General features: G+C 44.9%; 1 protein-coding gene and 1 pseudogene across 1 annotated transcript in view; both read right to left on the minus strand.

Annotated features, from left to right (window-relative positions):
* LOC149459569 (uncharacterized) overlaps positions 1–19312 on the minus strand; it is a 180977-nt gene that overhangs the window by 53909 nt on the left and 107756 nt on the right. Inside the window, exons 7-9 of the mRNA XM_089680933.1 lie at positions 16670–16864; positions 11775–11819; positions 11676–11695 (exon numbers count right to left, since the gene is read on the minus strand). Of these exons, the coding sequence (XP_089537059.1) occupies positions 11676–11695; positions 11775–11819; positions 16670–16864 (260 nt within the window). The remainder of the gene's footprint in view (positions 1–11675; positions 11696–11774; positions 11820–16669; positions 16865–19312) is intronic.
* On the minus strand, positions 5660–5775 carry LOC149459570 (U2 spliceosomal RNA; annotated as a pseudogene).

A 19312-nucleotide genomic window follows, 5' to 3' on the forward strand; every position in this document is an offset into this window, starting at 1 on the left:
CGGCGATCTGCTGTGTCCCATGGGCACAGTGCACCACCGATCGCCATGCTGCACACCCCGCGCAGTTAGAGTGGGAGGACGTCATATGACGTCCTCCCAGAACGAGAGAACCACATTGCGCCCGTCATTACCTTATATGGTGGGCGGGAGTCGGTTACATTTTTTTTTCTTTTAACTTTTGCTTTAGAAAAGAAAAAAATTGCATCACCGCCATCTTGAGGAGGCTGCACCATCAGATCATTTCTCAGGCCGACTAGCGTTAACAGTAAGCCTGAGATACACCGGCGAGCCATGGGGGGGGGGGGTCTTCCTTGGGGGAACGTCCCTTTCCACCATTATGGAAAGTGAGCCAGCAGCTCAAGAGCCACTAGGACCACTTTCATATGAAAACAGGCCGTAGAAAAAAAAAACGGTACCAGGGTTATGGCTCATTTCTTTGGTCATAACTCGGGTAAACCACTTGACAACGGCAATGTTTGTATACGTATACGCAGGGCCGGTGCTTCCACTAGGCAAACTAGGTGGCCCCTCCTAGGGGCGCCTCTCTGTGTGCGATGACACCACGTCATGAATGATCCTTCATCTGAGGGGAGGGGCATTAGAGGGGAGGAAGAAAGTACAGAGGAAAATGCAGAGTGTCTGGGGCCAGTGTAGCAGCTGAGCTGCCATTCCAGTGTTCCTCTCAGACTCAGTACCTTACTGCAAGTTGGCTGGTGGCTGTTGATCATTGTGGAGTTTAAGCCCTTCAGCTTCTCTGCTGGGCCTGCTGATCTATGTGTTGGTGGTGGTGTGTTGTGTTGTATCTGTCACTGCATGAGATTGCTCAGTTCAGGTGTTCTCTGTGTGTGTGGGGGCTGTGCTGCCTGCTGTCGCAACGTTTTACCTCCCCCATTGCCTGGGGAATTCCAGCCTGGGATCTGTCAGTGTGGATCCATCATCCTCCACTCACTGCAACTGTCACCCTGCCACTGCCAGCCACAGATACAGTCCTTTCGTAACATTGATTTTGTCTTTAACCCCTTGCCTACCCGGCACTTATACCCCCTTATTTACCAGGCCAATTTTCAGCTTTCAGCGCTGCCGCACTTTGATTGACAATTGCGCGGTCATGCAACATTGTACCCATATGAAATTTTGATCATTTTTTTCTCACAAATAGAGCTTTCTTTTGGTGGTATTTAATCGCCACTGGACTCTACTTTTTGCGCTATAAACAAAAAAAGTGCAAAGATTTTGAAAAAAAAAAGTTTCTTTGTTCCTATTATAACATTTTTCAAACAGGTAATTTTTCTCCTTCACTGATGTGCGTTGATGAGGCAGCACTGATGGGCACTGATAGGCGGCACTGATGGGCACTGATAGGCAGCACTAAAGGGCACTAATAGGCAGTACTAATGAGGTGGCACGGATAGGCGGCACTGATAGGCAGCACTAATGAGGTGTCACGGATAGGCGGCACTGATAGGCGGCACTGATGATGGGTACGGATAGATGGCACTGACTGGCATCACTGCTGGGCACTGACTGGCGGCACTGACTGGCACAACCGCTGGGCACTGACTGGTGGCACTGACTGGCAGCACTACTGGGCTGCACTGGTGGGTGGGCACAGGTGGGTGGCACTGCTGTGCACAGGTAGGTGGCACTTCTGGGCAAAGGTGTGGGACACTGCAGAGTGGCACAGGTGGGTGCTCTGCTGGGCACAGGTGGGTGATCTGCTGGGCACAGGTGGGTGATCTGCTGGGCACAGGTGGGCGGAGCTAGTGGGCGCACTGCTGGGCACAGGTGGGCGGAACTTGTGGGTGGCACTGCTCGGCACCGATCATCAGGGCACTGATCATCAGTGTCCTGATGATCAGTGCCGATCCCCGCTCTGACAACTGCCAGTTCTCGGCAGTACTTTCCTCATGATCTGACAGCGTGAGGAAAGTGCAGCCGAGAACCGGCAATTGAATTTCCCGGTGATCAGCGTGTCATTGGACACGGCTGATCATGTGGTAAAAGGCCGCTGTGATTGGCGGTCACGGAGATTGCCGGGTGCCCCCCTGGGGCGCGCAGGAGAGCGCGTTCTGGGAGGACGTCATATGACGTCCACCCAGAACTGGCCGGCCGTAGTGCAGCCGTCATTCGGCTATCTGCGGTCGGCAACTAGTTAATTTTGTTGCTGGTGGCATCTTATGGCACTTATTTTTGCAAATTAAAAGAAATTTATCAATTTTATGTTTTGTTGATTTAATATTTTCTACTTTTTAAAAGAAATTTTTTTTTTTGGGGGGGGGCACAAGTAGCTGGTCTTGCCTAGGGCGCAAAATAGTCTAGCATCAGCCCTGTTTATACACAGTCTTCAAGTGGGTAATATGTGTACAATGTCAGTTTCCATTTGTTTCCCTACCTCAGGCAATGTCAACATTCAACCATAAAAGTTAAAGAACATTCAACCAATAGAGTAAATGGCCTAACACTGTAAGCTAAGAAGATTTTACCAAAAGGGTGAATAATATGAGGGAGAACTCAGCATTGTGTACACAATCTATGGAGATTCCATTGGGAACATCTGAATGGGTGTTCAGCTGAGAAAACCTCCTGTGTGAAGGGAAACATTTAGCAGCATTTTTACTACCCCTGATAAATGTGATAACTTTCTGCTCAGGGCTCCTGGTTGTTAGAGAGCTAGAACCCGCTAGCATCCTACCAACCAGTCACTCATCCCTGCCCAGTGTAATGCCCTCTTGGTTGCCTTGATAGGCTTAGCCTTGGAGTGAAGCAGTGACTTCACCTCAGTACAGGGTGGGATGTTCTACAGGTCAGGGCTTCTGGAGCCCTCTCAACCTTCCAGAAACTAGAGAACTTTCTGGAACAGGGGAGGAGGAGGGGAGAAGGCCCAGATCTGCAAGTTTGAAGGACCTTGGCCAATCCTCTGGCAGGAGGCTGGGCATGGTGACCAGGGCAACCCTCAAATATCACAGAACCTGGGGAGAAGTGTGCAGTGTCAGGTGGAAGATGGACTGACAGGAAGTCTGGAGTGAGGAGCCTGAGAGGGAGCCCCAGGGAGAGGAGCCTACCTACAGGCAGGGTGCTGGATGGGAAGATCTTTTTTTTTTTTTTTAAAGAAAATTTATTGGGTTTTTAGCAATCATACATGGTAATCGACCAAAGCAAGAGAGAAAATATAGTGGAAGCACATATCACAGTACATAAGATAAACCATACATTATGCCGATAGTATCTCAGAAAGATTCAATGTATGTCAAATTAGCTTCAGCCTTGCTAAGGGGGGGGGGGGGGTTGACTCATCTCCAGATTCTGGGAAGTCTTGGATATTTGTAAGGAAGATGCGTAGGAGAGAGGGAGAGCTCTGTGATGCAGTGTACTCCCTTGGTTCTGGGTGTGAGTGGGGGTTTAATTGTGTTGGCTGAGGTCTAATGTCAGCATATGACTTCAGTGATAGAATAGAAAAGAAAAACTATGAAAAGGCTGTATACATGTGTGGTAGTTGTTGGAGGGGAGAAAGAGGATGAAGTGGGAAAAGGGATTAGAAAAGAAAGAGGAGGAAGAAGACAGAAGGGGGTAGCAACTGTGGTGCTGCTAATAGGTTAACTTGGCAAAAAGAGTGATGGGGAGGAAGGGAGAAGGAAGGGGGAGAGACCAGTAGAACCCTGGGTACTCTATGTGTGCAGGGAGATGCAATGAGAAGGATATGAGCATAGGTAGAGTGATTAGGTCCAGATCTACATTATAACTTAAGAAATGATGTTAGTGATTGGGTAGATTGAAGATGTAACATATGTCCACACTTTGTTCTAGGGAGACAAAGGTGAGAGAGAGACCTCTTTTTTTCCCCCATTTACCATGTGGGATATGAATGGAAATTTGGGCGTGTCTATGTTATGGATAGTAGCTGGGCGAGTCATTCGGTCTAGCTTTGTACTGTAGCTCAAATCACTGAGAAACCTAGGGGGCAAACATAGAAGCAGAAGGCAGATACCGCAAGTATACATGAGCAAGTCTTCATAACCAATGTCTTACATACAGATAGCATAGAGAGATTATGAGTAGTCAAAGTTACAAATCAAGGCACAGATAATCTGTCATCCTCAGCTCTTGTAAAGAGAGTGTAGCATTAACATAAGAACTCCATTTTCGGATATATACTGTAGATCTACACCGTGGTTGGGACGTGAGGAGATTAAATGGAGTTTGTCCAGATGTAGAAGAAAGTTGAGGTCTTGTTTTAGATCCGATAATGTTGGAGACCCATTTTTTCAGGATGGCCCTTCTTGCTGCCAAGAGACAGGTAGATAACCATGGTTTGTATCTTCTCAGCATCTGGAGTTCAGAGGGCAGAGAACCTGTAGCTAGATTTTCCATATTGCCGAACAGAAGGATTAAAGGATCCCTTGTCAGTTGGATGGTGGTGACAAAAGACATAAAAGATTACTTGTGTCCAAAAGACAGATATGGAGGGACAGAGCCAGAAACTGTGGTGTAAGGAGGGTTTAGGACTGTTGCAGGGCGGGCATTTGGGCACTTCAGGGCTGTTTTTCAGGTAAAGACATGGCTCGATGCATAATCTTGAACTGTTGTTCGTGCCAGAATTCATTGATATTGAAGGCACAAGTGGTGTTGAAGCCTGAGAGTATTTGATCTGCTGTAAATGCATTGTCAAACTCTAGTCCAGGATTGGATTGAGTTTGAGGTTTCCAGTACAGACGATTTAGCGGTTTGTAGATGTTGGATATCTTGTAATTTCAGTGTTGTGCCAAAACCTCTAATATGGTAGCGGAGAATCTAGTGGACTTGACCAGTTTTTTTTTTGTTTTTGTTTTTTTAAGTCCGCAACCGTGCAACTAGAACGAAAAAATCCGTAAGTGTTCACAAAAAATGTGCAAGTGCAAAACACGAAAAAGTGCACTTAGGGGTGTGCTGTGTCCTACCCCTAAAGGGGCTTGGACCGCTTACCCTGATCCTTCGGGGCACGAAGCTCCTGACGGGGGCAAGGTTCCCAATTGGTCCTCCTGGCCAAAAGGCCTGGTGGACCACCGTTCCTTGTGTCCAGCCGAAGCCAGACACCCAGTACTTGGTCAGGGGGCTCTCCCGAAGAAGGGCCCCCTAGGGATCAGGGGAGGAAGGAACCAAAAGGCCACACATCCTCCCCCTAGACTTCAGGGTAGGCCCGAGGACCCACACCCTCCATCCGTGAAAAACACACACATAAGTAAAGTAAAAAGTGACAAAACGTGGGAGTGATATAAATTAAATAAATAGAAAATAAAAAAGTAGTACCGTGCCAAATTGTGCACAGACCAGGCCCTGAGGCCCGTAGCAAAAATTGCCCTGGACTTAGCCAAAAGACCTGGTCCTTAGGGCGCTGTGCAAAAAGAGGTGAAAAACAGTGGCCATGTGTCATCTTCACACCGTGGGGTCCCACACCCAAGTGTTACTAGTGACACCCCTGAGGCGACTACTCAGGGGGCACTGAGTTTGCGGACTTTTTGCGTCCCCAGCCCCTGGCCAGACCAAGGTAGATCCGTCCAAATCAGGAGGTACTGGGTCTTTCCAGTCTTCTCGGAGGAATTACTCCCGAGGCCCCAGAACGAATCATGGCGCTCCCCGGTTTCTGTCCCTCCGGTACTAGCCTTCCGGACCCCCATCATACCAGTGAGGGTACTATACAACAGCCATCCCCGCAAAGCTAGAATGGCCGGGAGCAACCCCACTGGACACTGATAAGAACAGATACTACACTTGATCTTAGCCAAAAGGCCGAGAAGCGATTGACCAGAAGTGGACTTGACCAGTGCTATAGGAGTTCACATAGTTCCTTACTTGTAATACATAGAAAAAGTGGTAAGGGGGTAATTGGTACCTTTGTTGTATGTGATGCAAAGGTTGCGATGAGCCATTTGAAGTATCATACAATTGCTGTATCAAAGTAAGGTTATGAGCTACCCATGTGCATTAAGCTGCATATTGTTGGGAAAGGGGAAAAGAGGTGTTGTTATGAATTGGAAGAAAACATGAGATCCACGGAGATGCTCCCAATTTACGTCTAATTTCTTTCCATGTGATGAGAGTGTCACGAATAAGAGGGTTGTGCAAGAGGGCCGTGAGATTAAAAGGGTGAACCATATCGGATTCGAGTTGGAAATTGGAATATTTAGATGTTTGAGTAAGCCAGTCTAGACATACTCGTACTAGGCAAGATAGATTGTATATGCGTATATTGGGGAGTCCGGTCCCACCCTCACTCCTTGGAAGGTACAGTTTGTGTAATGCTATGCGAGGGCGTTTGCCTCTCCATAGAAATTTGGAAATTGCCTGATTTAGTTGCGTGCAATCTTTATGCCTGAGAAGGAGGGGAATAGTCTGCATAGGGTATAGAAGTTTTGGGAAGCTCACCATCTTAAAAAGATGCAACCTTCCCAAAAGGGACAGAGGTAACTCTCTCCACATCTCCAATTCCCCTAGAATTTTGTTGATCATTGGCGTAAGGTTAAGTGTGTATAGTGAGGAGGCTAGCTTTCCTATTTTTATGCCTAGATATGTAATGTATCTGTGGGCTAAAGTGAATTGAGAGTTCTGGGTCCACTGTGGGGGGGCGGGCATGGAACAGCGGCAGAACCTCGCTTTTAGAAAAATGTATACGCAATCCTGAATAATGCCGGAATTCAGTAAAGGTATCTCGGATATATGGCAAATCCGAAGGAGGATTTGAGGCGAAAATTAAAATGTCGTCTGCAGATAGTGAAAGTCTTAATTCTTGTTGGCCTATCGAGATTCCATGGAGATCGGAATGGAATAGTAAGTATCGGGCTAGGGGTTCCAGGGCGAGATTAAAAAGAAGTGTGGAAAGGGGGCATCCCTGTCGGGTTACCTTATGGAGTTTTATGGGATTAGAAATGTGACCTGACGCAAATATCTTGGTGCTGAATACATTGTTTGAATCACGTGGAAGAAAGGGCCTGCAAAGCCAAATCTCTGTAGGGTAAGAAACAACCAAGTAAAATTAACATTGTCAAAAGCCTTTTCGGCATCTAGAGATATGATCGCTATATCCTGGAGGGGATTGTGTTTAGCATGTTTGAGGAGTGTTAAGACCTTGTGTATATTTGATACGGCTGAACGACCTTGGACGAACCCTGCTTGGGAGGGGTGGATTAGTGAAGGTAGGCTTAAAGCCAATCTGTTTGCAATAATTTTAGAGAGCAATTTGACATCTAGGTTCAAAAAAGAAATATTGAGCTGTAAGAACCTGGATTAGTAGGGTCTTTGTCTTTTTTAGCTATAAGCTTGATGTATGCCTGAAAGCCAGATGGCAGGTATTCGCCTCCTTCTTGGATCGTTTGGAACACGGACTGCAAGGTAGGTGTGAGAGTGTTAGTGATAAGTTTGTAGAACTCTGCGGTGTAGCCATCAGGTCCAGGGGCTTTTCCATTTGCTAGAGACTGGATAGCACGACTGATATCCAATTGGGTTATCGGAGCATTCAGGGTATGAAGTGAGGTAGGGTCAATTTGTGGAAGATTGAGTTTCTCTAAAAAAGCAGTGGCCCGTTCAGTGTCGATGGGATCTGTATCATAGAGATTTGCAAAAAACTTCTCCAGTGTGGAAATTATTTCCTCTGAGGAAGTTTTTTGAATGCCCTGAGAATCTTTTAACGCGGTAAAGTGGGTAGGCACAAAAGGTTTCCTACATAGACATGCTAGGAGTTTGCCTGATTGGTTTCCGAATTTGTAGTATTGAAGATCTAGATAGGATTTGTATATCAACTCCTGGGCTGCTGCCCAGGTGTTAAATTAGTGTTTGGCGTCTGTCCACGCCTTTCTGTTTTGATGTGAGTTGAGATCTGCCAAATTCCTTTGAGCTTGTCTTAAATGTTGGCTGACTGTAGTCTATTTATGGAGGAGATTTTTCTTGTATGCTGAAGTGAATGCAATAATTCTGCCACGTAGCACTGCCTTGCCCGTATCCCAGAATAGGTTTGGGTTAGATATGTGGGCCGCATTTGTGTCACAGAACAAAATCGCCATGATCGGGCCTGAGAGCTAGGTGTTAGGTGTTGAATGGTTAAAGAGATGGGAGCATGATCTGAGACAGCCATGTCATGAATAGTTGTGTCTGAAATATGTTGCAACAAGGTATGATTAATAGAAAAAGTAATCAATCCTAGATAAAGATTTGTGGACTGGGGAAAAAAAAAGGTGAAGTCTGTACCATCAGGATGCGTCAAGCACCAGACATCAATGAGTTGGAGTGCTTTTGCAAAGTTGTTGAGCACTGTGCGCGCTTGAGTGGGGGTGAAGGGGAGTTGTCTGGTATGGTCTGTCGGTCTTGATTTGTCTTCTTGCAAGTTCATGCAAGAGTTGAAATCGCCCCCTATTAAAAGTGGGAGATGCATATATTTTGATATTTTATGTGAAATATCCTGGAAGAATTGTTTGGGAGGAGAGTTTGGTGCATAAATATTTGTAAGAATCAAAGAGGAGGTACCTAACTTGAGATGAGCTGAGACAAAGCGTCCATCCTCATCTGTTTCCATGGAGAGGATGTCAGGGGAGAGTCGTTTTGTATGAGTATTAGAACTCCTGCTTTGTGGTGGAGTGAAGGGGAGCCCAGTACCCGGCCCACCCATAGCTTTTGCATACGTATAAAGTCGTTTTGGGACAGATGGGTTTCCTGGAGTAGTGCTACAATATATCTGTTTTTAGCCGCTGAAGATGGCGTAAAACCACCATGCGTTTGTGGTGTGTTCTCAGGCCTTTAACGTTCCAGGAGATTATACATGTCATGGCGTTGGGAGTAATTGGGTGATGTGAGCGGGGGTTACATCAGGTGAGACTGTTGAGCATCTAGTAAAGTCGGATCTCTCTTCCATAGTGGCCTGTGGGAGTGATTGGACCATGCGAGATAGGGGTTCTCCAAGAAGAAAGGAGGAAAGAAGGGAAGGAAGTGGGAAAAAGATAGACAGGAGAATAAACCAAGGCAAAGCCCAACATGAGCCGTTTGAACAAACATAAAATTCTGTAAACCAAAATAGCAATCTGAACTTTGCTTTTTTCCGCATGTCGCCACTAACTTTGATCAGCGTAACCGGATCTGAGCTGAGGTGAACCTGCAGCAGGGGAGAAAGCATCTTAACGCATGTAATGGTCAAGAAAAGTCCCCTAATTGAGAGTTAACCTTTTGGCATGGGGGAGAAAATATATTGTTTCCCTGAGATCGGCAACAATAAGATGGTCAAAGCCTCCCTGAAGGGTAGCCATGACAGAGACGCCCCCTGGGCACATGTTTATCGGTCCCGGCGATCCCTCAGGTAACCAATATTAACTCAACTACAGGTGTAGATAATCAAATGGTATAGTATGAGATTTACAGATTGGAAGGCGCGCCCTAGAATTGATGCCCAGGCGGGACACAGCGTAACCCTAGGGTAACAAAGAGTACTAACATTCCCATATGGGAGCAAGCCTTGTCATGGCGGTTTTGTTTTGGACAAGGAAGTATTGATTCGCTGCCGCTTTGGTGGATCTTTGCATGGGCTGCGTTGGTCTCTTGGGCCTGGGTCTCAGAGTGTAGAGTGTGGAGGTGAGGGGTCTCGGATATTCATCATGTGTGTCTGCATATATTGGAGGGCCTCTATATATTGGAGGGCCTCTTCCGGGTGAGCGAAGGATTTGGATTTTCCCGTGGGAGAATTGAAGTGTAAAATGGCTGGATATGCTAGGGTGAACTTAATCCCTTTTTGATATAGATTTTCGCAGATCTGCTGAAAGGACTTGCACTTTCGAGAAACTTCTTGTGAATAGACCGTAAATAAAAGTAATTTGTGGCCTTCTAGCTGGAGTGAGTGGGAATTGCGGAACGAGTTGAGAATAGCCACGCGGTCTGCATGATTGAGATATTTAACTATTATGGAACGTGGAGTGCTTCGGTCATTTGAGGGTGCCCCTAGGCGATGTGCCCTCAACTTGGCATTGCGTGGATATACCTAATGCAGCGGGAATACGCGTGGAACAGATGTCCACTAGGGTGCCTGAATTAAATGATTCAGGGAGGCCTACAATGCATAGATTATTCCTGCATGACCGATTTTCTAGGGCATCAATTTTTTCCAAGATGGATAGCTGCGTACGTTTCCCACCCGAATGGCTTGAAGGTCATCCTCCAGATCTGATAGGCGCTGTTTCACCTGTTATGCGTTTAGCGTTTTCGCCCATGTCTTGTCTGATCTGTTCTATTCCCATTGGCACTGCTGTCCACTACCTGAGTAATAGTGGGTAACAGTAGTGAAGCAACCGCTTGTGCTATTTTATCATATTGGTCCCTGGGACTACAGGTGTCAGCTTGTCTTGTGTGTGTCTGCCACACCTTGTCCTGTGTCCATGTTGCTGCTGCTGCTGGTGTGCTCGGCGGCTATCTTGGCTGCAGAAAGGGGAGAGCTGCATCCCTCTGCCTTGATCGCCAATCCAGGGCCGCCTGGGACTGGGAGCAGGTAGCGATCCATGCCTGGTAAGTGTGGGGTGGGGATCGGGGGGCACTTTTTTGCCAGTTTAAATTGTCCCCTGCTGTGGTGAGCTGGCATTCTATGCAGAGTGAGCCGGAGCCTCGGCTCCCGCCGTCCTCACATGCGGCACCGGAACCGGGAGGATCTTTACTGCCTCAACGTCTCCCAGGGAGGACAACTTGTTAGCAAGGAAGAAGTCAGCCCAGAGTAAGGTCTGAAGGCAGTCACCAACCCACCACACTAGCAGGCGAGGACAGTGTGAGTACTCCTACACCCCCTGGGGATAAGGAGAGAGGGTGGCCAGGTGTAATACCCAATTAGTCTTCATCCAGGACTGCTTAACTGCAAGCTCTTGGGACCTCCTTCCTCAGGGATACCCTCACTACAGCAGGCTGGAGAGGAGGATTCATCTGGGGTCTGAGAGGGTACACCAAAAATGACTATAGCATTCCTTAAGAGATTGTTGCTATTTTTTTTTGCTAGTTTGATATGTTGTACATAGTTGCTAAGAAATTTGTCCTCAATTGTCGCAGTTCCTTGGCATCCCATATACCACTAGACCCCATCCAAGCTGTTAACAGCTTAATAAAAACTAAAAACCAGCTCATGGACTGTTTACTGACTCCTGCCAAATGACATCTCCTGGTCATTGCAATGTAAACAATGGTGCTAAGTAATTTGTATGGAATTTGTTGATAACAAGAAAAGCAGTAAAATAGATCCCCCATAGCCAGCAACAACTGCCCACCAGCAACAATAGATCTTCCAGCAGTAATAGACCCCCCCAGCAACAATAGGTTACCCACAGAAACAACACCCCCCCCCCACAACAAAATACCCCATAGTAACAATAGACCCCAAGCAGTAACAATGGATCTCCACTCAAGCAGCATCAATAGACCTTCCAGCAGTCATCAACAGTACACCCTTCTGTAACAGTAGATCCTTTCCATCAACAATAGACCCTCCAGCTACATAAAATCTCTAAATCTATCAGATCTTTGATCATCTCATATTAACTGCTAAATGTGTTCTGTTAACATTAATAAACATTATTGTAATGTCTTCCAGCTGATTTGAGTGGAGAATCTCCTATTACATATGTAGAAGGGTGGTATTTTATCACTTTATATTCAGTTGTTCTATACATGGTTATTGTAAATATTCTTACCGTAATTATGCTGTGGGTACCTAAGTGAAGTAAAAGAATAAAGTCACAATAAAAAAAAATGTAAAGAGCTGATCACAACTGAAAACACAGACTACTTACTGAGTATGATTTTTCTGATCTTGTCTATTTTTTCTTCAAAATAATCTAAAACAAATGGAAATAGAACAAACAACGCCATTACTAAAGACAGAGTTTTGGGGGGTTTTTCATGAGGAACATCTTCTAGTTTGAGAATCTGTTTAGTATGAGTGTGATCAGAGGAACAATAACATGGCAATGGAGGGCAATAGGGATCAACTATCACATGGTCCAAATGTTTGTACAGTATACGGAAAGGAAGAAGAGATTAAATCCTTTACAATTGTTGAGTCTTCATAAATAATCCAGGATGATCAGATGTTTGAAGACTTATCAATGTGATCTCTATCCAATGCTATGAGTTTTTTCCCTGCAATCAGCTCATCAAGTTTGCCCATTCTGCTCCTGAAGTGACATGTGTAGTCTTCCAATGTCTGGGAATTATTTGTCTGGCAGTAAAGAGAATACATTGTAAGCCATACACATTTAGATTTCTCTCTTTCAATCCAGTGATAAGAGAAATTACTCAGCATCTGAGGATCTCAGAATACTCTAGCAGGGACTGGAGGTGACTGAATGATACATCTCATTCTTCTACCGACCCTTTTGATTTTCAGATTAAAGGATGTGGGGAGGGAGAGTGCCAAAATGGCGACCCTTGACTCCATGTTGGCCAGTTCTGGATGAAATTCACTAGATATATGGCCAGCTTTGGAATCAACATTTTACTGTAAAACAGATTGTGGGGTCAGGATCATTTTTACCTTTCTGTGTCCCCTATCCCCCTAAGCATTCCACTACTTACCCTCTCCATGATCCAGCTCTGCTGTCTATGTCCCCATCCAATGCTCCTCTTTCAGATTGAATGACACCCAGCATTCCTGAGAACCCATCACCTGGGCTCTGGGCTCATAGTGGAACACTCCATAGAAGAGCATTCAGATGTCACAACATGAGCACCATTCTATCCAGCAGTGAGGATGACCTACCAATAATGCCAATGAAAAAGAGAAAGGGACCCATTTGTGTGACTGTCAGAAGACAGCTGGTATTAAGGTGTGTATTTTTCAAGTCTGAAGGGAGGTGTTACGTGAGGATGTTACAGTTGGAGTTGAATTTTATTGGGATAATATTGTCTCTTTTGTATGGAACTGTTCTTACCATTTATAGGTATTCAAGATAAATACCCATAAAGGTGATCCAAAGTACTACTTAATAGTTTACACTCACCGGCCTCTTTATTAGGTCCACCATGCTAGTACCAAGGTGGCCCCTCCTTTGCCTTCATTCTTCATGGCATAGATTCAACAAGGTGTTGGAAACATTCCTCAGAGATTTTGGAGTTACTGTTGCCTTTCTATCATCTGGAACCAGTTTGCCCATTCTCCTCTGACCTGTGACACCAAGAAGGCATTTTCCTCCACACGACTGCTGCTCACTGGATATTTTCTCTTTTTTGGACCATTCTCTGTAAGCCCTAGAGATGGTTGAGTGTGAAAATCCCAGTAGATCTGCAGTTTTTGCTCAGACCAGCCTATCTGGCACCAACAACCATGCCACATTCAAAGTCACTTAAATCCCCTTTCTTCCCCATTCTGATGCTCAGTTTGAACTTCAGCAAGTCGTCTTCACCACGTCTAGATGCCTAAATGCATTGAATTGCTGCCATGTGATTGGCTGATTAGCAATTTGTATTACCAAGCAATTGAACAGGTGGACCTAATAAAGTGGCTGGTGAGTGTATTTCTATGTTGTATGGAGAAAACCTATGATCAAAGAGAAGGAGGGCTCCCTTTATTGGAAGGAATTTCGGTCACCTAACAAGGAAAAATGGGGACCTCACATAAAAGGTAGATGAGTATTATGGGCTATATACGTTGTATGATTCCTACCCCATTTATATACACATATAACTTTCCTCAAGAACATTCCCAAGCAGTATCTTTAATAACATATCTTCCTTGCTATTTCTTGTGGGATCAAACTTTTGAAAACTTCATAAATAAAATAGAAAGCTAGCCGTACTATGGAAACGGACATGACAGGTGCTGCTTATTATATCTGCACAGAACCAGGAACATCTAATAAAACAGGTACCCCATAATCGTACATTAATATTATACATAGATTATAGAACTTACAGTTTATAGCACCGACAGTTTGCTCAGCGCTTTGCAATATAAAGGGAGACAATGCAGCAATGATACAGTCCAATCTAATGGTATCTTTGTTGTATCTCTTAGCCTGACAAATGCATCATCATTATAATGAGGATATTCCCTTTGTGTAGAAGCAGTGGTCTTTCTGCAGATGTCCGACATATCCCCTGCTAAAGCTGGCCATAAATGGATTGAAATTTAGCCGTTTAGCTGGGACCGGAGGAATTTTGATCCATGTGTAGCCATTCCCAGGGGATCACAAGGCAAACAAGGCATTTGCCTAGGGCAGCATTTTTTAGGGGGGCAGCACTGCTCCCTGGAAGAAGGGACATATGCGGCATGGGGACCATGTGGAATCCGAGAGAGGCTGTGGGCTGCTTGATGGTGTATGCAGAGACCGATTGTTGTCCAGAGCTGTAAAGGTAAGTGCCTCTCTTTTGCCGGGGTGGGGTGTTGGTCATTGTCAGGCTTTCTCTGCCACGGAGGGGCATCTGACTTTTGTGTTGCCTAGGGCAGAACAAAACCTAAATACACCACTGGCTATTCCTGTTTGGCAGTGTATTCCGATCAGTCTCCTGAATGTAGATATGTAATGTATTAAAGTCCTGGTTATGCCTAATAATAGCCCATTTGATGACTTATGCCGGGTCCAGGGCCCTGATACTTGTTAAGGGAATTTAGTTTTTAGACTGCTTGATATATAGATTGATAAAAACGATATGACTTTATTATGATTTATTGAGTCATATAGATGTTCAGGGTTGAAGAGCAATTTAAATGTTTTTCTCCGTTCTCATTATGGTCTTGAGGTTCAATCCTTGTCTGATATATGAATATAGTAATGCATTAGTCTTTACATGTGAACACCTTTGAGGGTATTTGGATCTAAAAATTAGCATTTTCACATGTCAAGGGTTCTAATCCCTTTCTGCCCTATACAAAATAAAAAAATTTTACTTTCAGTTTAAATTGAGGAACATAAATGTGCAAATAAGTGTCATGGCGCTCCTGCAGTATGGGAGGACTCCATGTAATAAACCATCACAGAGCACCATGTTTGAGTCTATTGTGTCCCTTCCCCGGGTGTTGGCATTTGAAGGGCACACTAGGTCTGAGATGTCCCGCTCACCACTTGTTCCCTGACCAGCTCACAGAACATTTCATACATCCCATGGTTATTGTAAAGTAAAAGCTCAGGAACACAGAGGACTCCCTATAGCATGCCAGATCCACAACTGCCGCTATCACTTTCCATACTGTAAGAGTGGCAGTTGTTGTCAACAGCACATGTCCACAGGTGAGGTGATCCATCCTACACTGCCTGTATAGTCCCAGCAGGGATCCACGTCACTTATCCCTGGTACTGGAAGCAGTGGCTGAGAGAAAGTGGATGGGATGAAGGAAGAATGTAAGTTGTAGGTGCAAAAATGACAAGATTTTATAGAACTTTTATTATTAACCCCCTGCCCTCCTAAGGATTTCCCCCCCTTCCTGACCAGACCATATTTTGTGATACGTTGTTATGTTACTTTACAATTGCGCGGTCATGCAACACTGCACGCAAATTAAATTTATGTCCTTTTTTCCCCACAAATAGAGCTTTCTTTCGGTGGTATTTGATTGCCTCTGCGTTTTTATTTTTTGCGCTATAAACAAAAAAGACCGACAATTTTGAGAAAAAAAACAATATTTTTGATTGTTTGCTATTAACCACTTCCTTACTGGGCACTTTTACCCCTTCCTGCCCAGGCCAATTTTCATGTTTCAGCTCTCTCACACTTTGAATTACAATTGCGCGGTCATGCAACGCTGCGCCCAAACTGAAATTTTATAATTTTGTTCACACAACTAGTTTTGTTTTGGTGGTATTTAATTGCGGGACTGCAGCGGGCATTCTGACACTGGGGGGGGGGAACTGACTTGGTGTCACTGACATCCCTAATGACACTAATACAGTGATCAGTGCTAATAAAAAGCACTGACAATGGACAAGAAGATGTTAACATCTGGGACGATCAAAGGGTTAATTGTGTGCTGTGTGCGGTTTTAATATTGTGTATGTGTGTGCTGGAGCTGACAGGGGAGAGATATGTATTGTTTACATACAGACCTCTCCCCATCAGTGATATTCGGCGATTGCCGGGTGCCAGCGGGGAATCACCTGCTGACGCAGCCAATGGAGGCACGGGTATGGTTCGTGGAAATGCAAAATCACAGATATATACGTGATTATATCATTTTCTGCACTCACAGATTTGATAGTCAGCATGTAGGGCCCTTCAGACAATCCAATCAAGTCTGCCTACCAGGTTTTCAGGCGGATCAGTTAGGAACCTCTATGGAGCGGTGGGTGTAAATGGACATGTGTCTGTTTACACCCAAAAACATCTAATCTGATCCTCCAAAGACAGATGGGGATCTGTTCCCTTTCCATCCATTGGATTTGATGGCAGTCGGAAGGAAATGGCCAGGCGGTCCATTTCCATCCAACTGCCCATACACAGAGGACAGCGAGCTGTGTTTGTGTCCGCTCTGCAGCAGTAAAGTGGAGACGGACCTGTCTTCAGCTTCCTCAGTGGGAATCAGTGGAGAGATCCCTCGCTGAGCAAGCGGATCCGCTAACAGATCCGCCCGTGTGAAAGGGGCCTAAAGGAAACAGGAATTTTTACCTTTAATGAGAAACCAAATAAATATCAATCCAAAGAATGAAAAATAAGTAAAATCAGAATGTATAAGTTTAAAATGTTGAAATGTTACCTTCTGCATCACCTTGTTGTAGATGTTTATTGATCTCCATTAGAGATAAGAACAATGTCTGTTTTACCTGCTGACTAAATAAAGAGAGATTGTGGTGCATTTCTCCTGTGTTACCAAGACTTTCCAATATCCGGATCTTCTCCTGATCACTGCTGTCCTCCACATCATCCATTACTATGATCACATTATCCTTCCCTGTAGACACACAAAGTATTCATAAGAAGCATTACATTCTCCCTCCTGTATATACAGATCATCATCATCATCATCATCATCACCACCACCACAATCATTTATTAGTCACATTTTTCTTGAAGATACATTTGTCATTTGTTTCCTCCCATTTCTGGTGATGTTAATGGGGCCTCTATGGTAGCACTTTCCCCACAGGAGCCGCTTAGTAGATTGCATGGAGTTCTCTCCCCAGTAGTTGCCTCGCAGCCAGGCACACGGTCACAGTCACTCTTTGGCTCAATGAACAGTCCAGGGGTGTTCTTTTTGGTGTTTTTACTTTAGGGTAACTTGGATAGAGTTAGGGAATTGAGTGGGATACTTCAAAACAATGAGCCTATAGAAACTTGAGGAGATTGATCTTCCTCTGGTGAACAGTCCAAGCAAAGTCCTTTCACTAGGAATAAATAGACTGAGCTCTTCAGAACACTGGACACTATGTTCCCTTTACACACACAGCTGACCCTAACACACGAGGGATGGCAGCAGCCCACGGTCTCTAGGTTCTCTCTTTCCAGTTCTTGGAAAATGGGTTGCCTTTTTCCAGGATCCTCAAGACACATCCACCCTGTGATACCAGACTAGATGCTCATGCAACAGTCCCTCAGTCAGTTCTCTGCAGCTTCCAACAAAACAGGCCTCCAGTTAGCCCACCGAAGGCCTTAGCACCCTGCAGGCACCCTTAGCACCCTGCAGGCCCCAGAGGCTTGATTTCCTTGTAGGGAAAAAGACTTCACTGCTCTCTGTCTCAGAGTATTTATACAGACTCCCAGCTACCATCTGGGTGACCATCCCCAGGGATTGGCCAGGGCTGTATGAATATTTAGCTGCTGATTAGACTCTTCCTGCCCACTAGTTTCCAGAGCTTTCTGGACTACTCAGGGTGAAGCAATCAATCCTGCAACTACTGGAACACAGAACAGACTAATCAACATAGTCACACTGGTTACAGTGAGCCAAATTAAATTTGTTTGACAACAAACTGCAGCTCCACTGGATACAGTGAGCCAAAACTAAATTTACCTAATCCTAACACCTACCTAGGAGGGTCCTACAGTAACATTCCAAGTGTCTGTAGTCACATTAAAGTCATTGAGAGGCACAATGAGGTAGTTTTAGAATTAATTTGCATATTGTACCTCTTTCCTAATTATCTAGTGATATGGATGTAGTATTTTCCAAATTATCTCTATTGTACTGTCATGTGATCTGTAGGGAGCAGTGGACTGCAGTCATCCTTTATATTTTTCCTTACAGTGAAGTTAATGCGTATTTGATCCCCGGCTGATTTTGAATATTTGCCCACAGACAGAGAAATGATCGGTCTAAAAATCGAATGGTAGGTGTATTGTAACACTGAGAGACAGAATAGGATGGCCTTCTATGGATTGGTGAGCAAAGTTTTGTACACAAAAAGATGCGGACCCTTGTCCTTGATATTGTCATGACCACCCTTTGGCGGGCCACTTTGGAGTCTCCAAGACGGCAGAATTAGCACAATGTAATATACATTCTGATGGCCAGATATGGGAAAAGGCTGTAAAGCCTATGTAAATGCATGCACCATCTGTACCCGTAATAACAGTACCCGAAATAAAGCCTGAGGATTGCAAAGACCTCTGCCTGTACCCAACAGACCATGGAAGATGATCTGTATCGATTATGTAGTGGAGCTCCCACCTTCAGAAGGCTGCACCGCCATCTTTGTGGTAGTAGACCAATTATCAAAGATGGCCCATTTTCTGCCCCTGAGAAATAGACCCTCTGCTTTTGAAACTGCTCGGGTCTTTAATAAATAAATTGTCAGGCTTCATGAAATTCCCGCAAATATTGTTTCAGACCGAGGGGTGCAGTTTACGACAAGATTCTGGAGAGCACTATGTGAAACCCTGAAAATTGAAATCTTTTTCCTCGGCCTATCACCCACAAATCAAAGGACAGACAGAACAAACTAATCAGACCCTGGAGCAGTACATCCGGTGTTACACTTCATTTGTCCAAGATGATTGTGTATCGCTCCTGCCGCTGGCGGAGTTCACATTCATTAACTCCAGTCATTCAGCCACCAAGCAGTCCCTGTTCTTTGCTAACTATGGGTTTCACTCTACCTTTCTGCCATACCTTGTGACTGAAACTTCTGTTCCTGCTGCTCAAGACATCTTGAGTTTCTTCTATACTAACAATAAGTTGTTACAGGAGTCTGTCACAAAAGCCCAGGAGGATAACAAGAGGGTTTCTGATAAAATGAGAAGGGGAGAACTGATCCTGCAGCCAGGAGACCAGGTCTGGCTCCCCACAACTAACCTGAAGATTCCATGTCCTTCAAGGAAGCCAGCACCTAAGTTTGTGGGACCATTTCCGGTAAGACGCAAAATTAATGATGGCTCATACGAATTAGCATTACCAGAATCT

The sequence above is a fragment of the Staurois parvus genome, unplaced genomic scaffold (genome assembly GCF_062004578.1).
Source record: "Staurois parvus isolate SC_StPar_1 unplaced genomic scaffold, SC_StPar_1.0 ptg000254l, whole genome shotgun sequence".
In the NCBI taxonomy this organism is placed as follows: Eukaryota; Metazoa; Chordata; class Amphibia; order Anura; family Ranidae; genus Staurois; species Staurois parvus.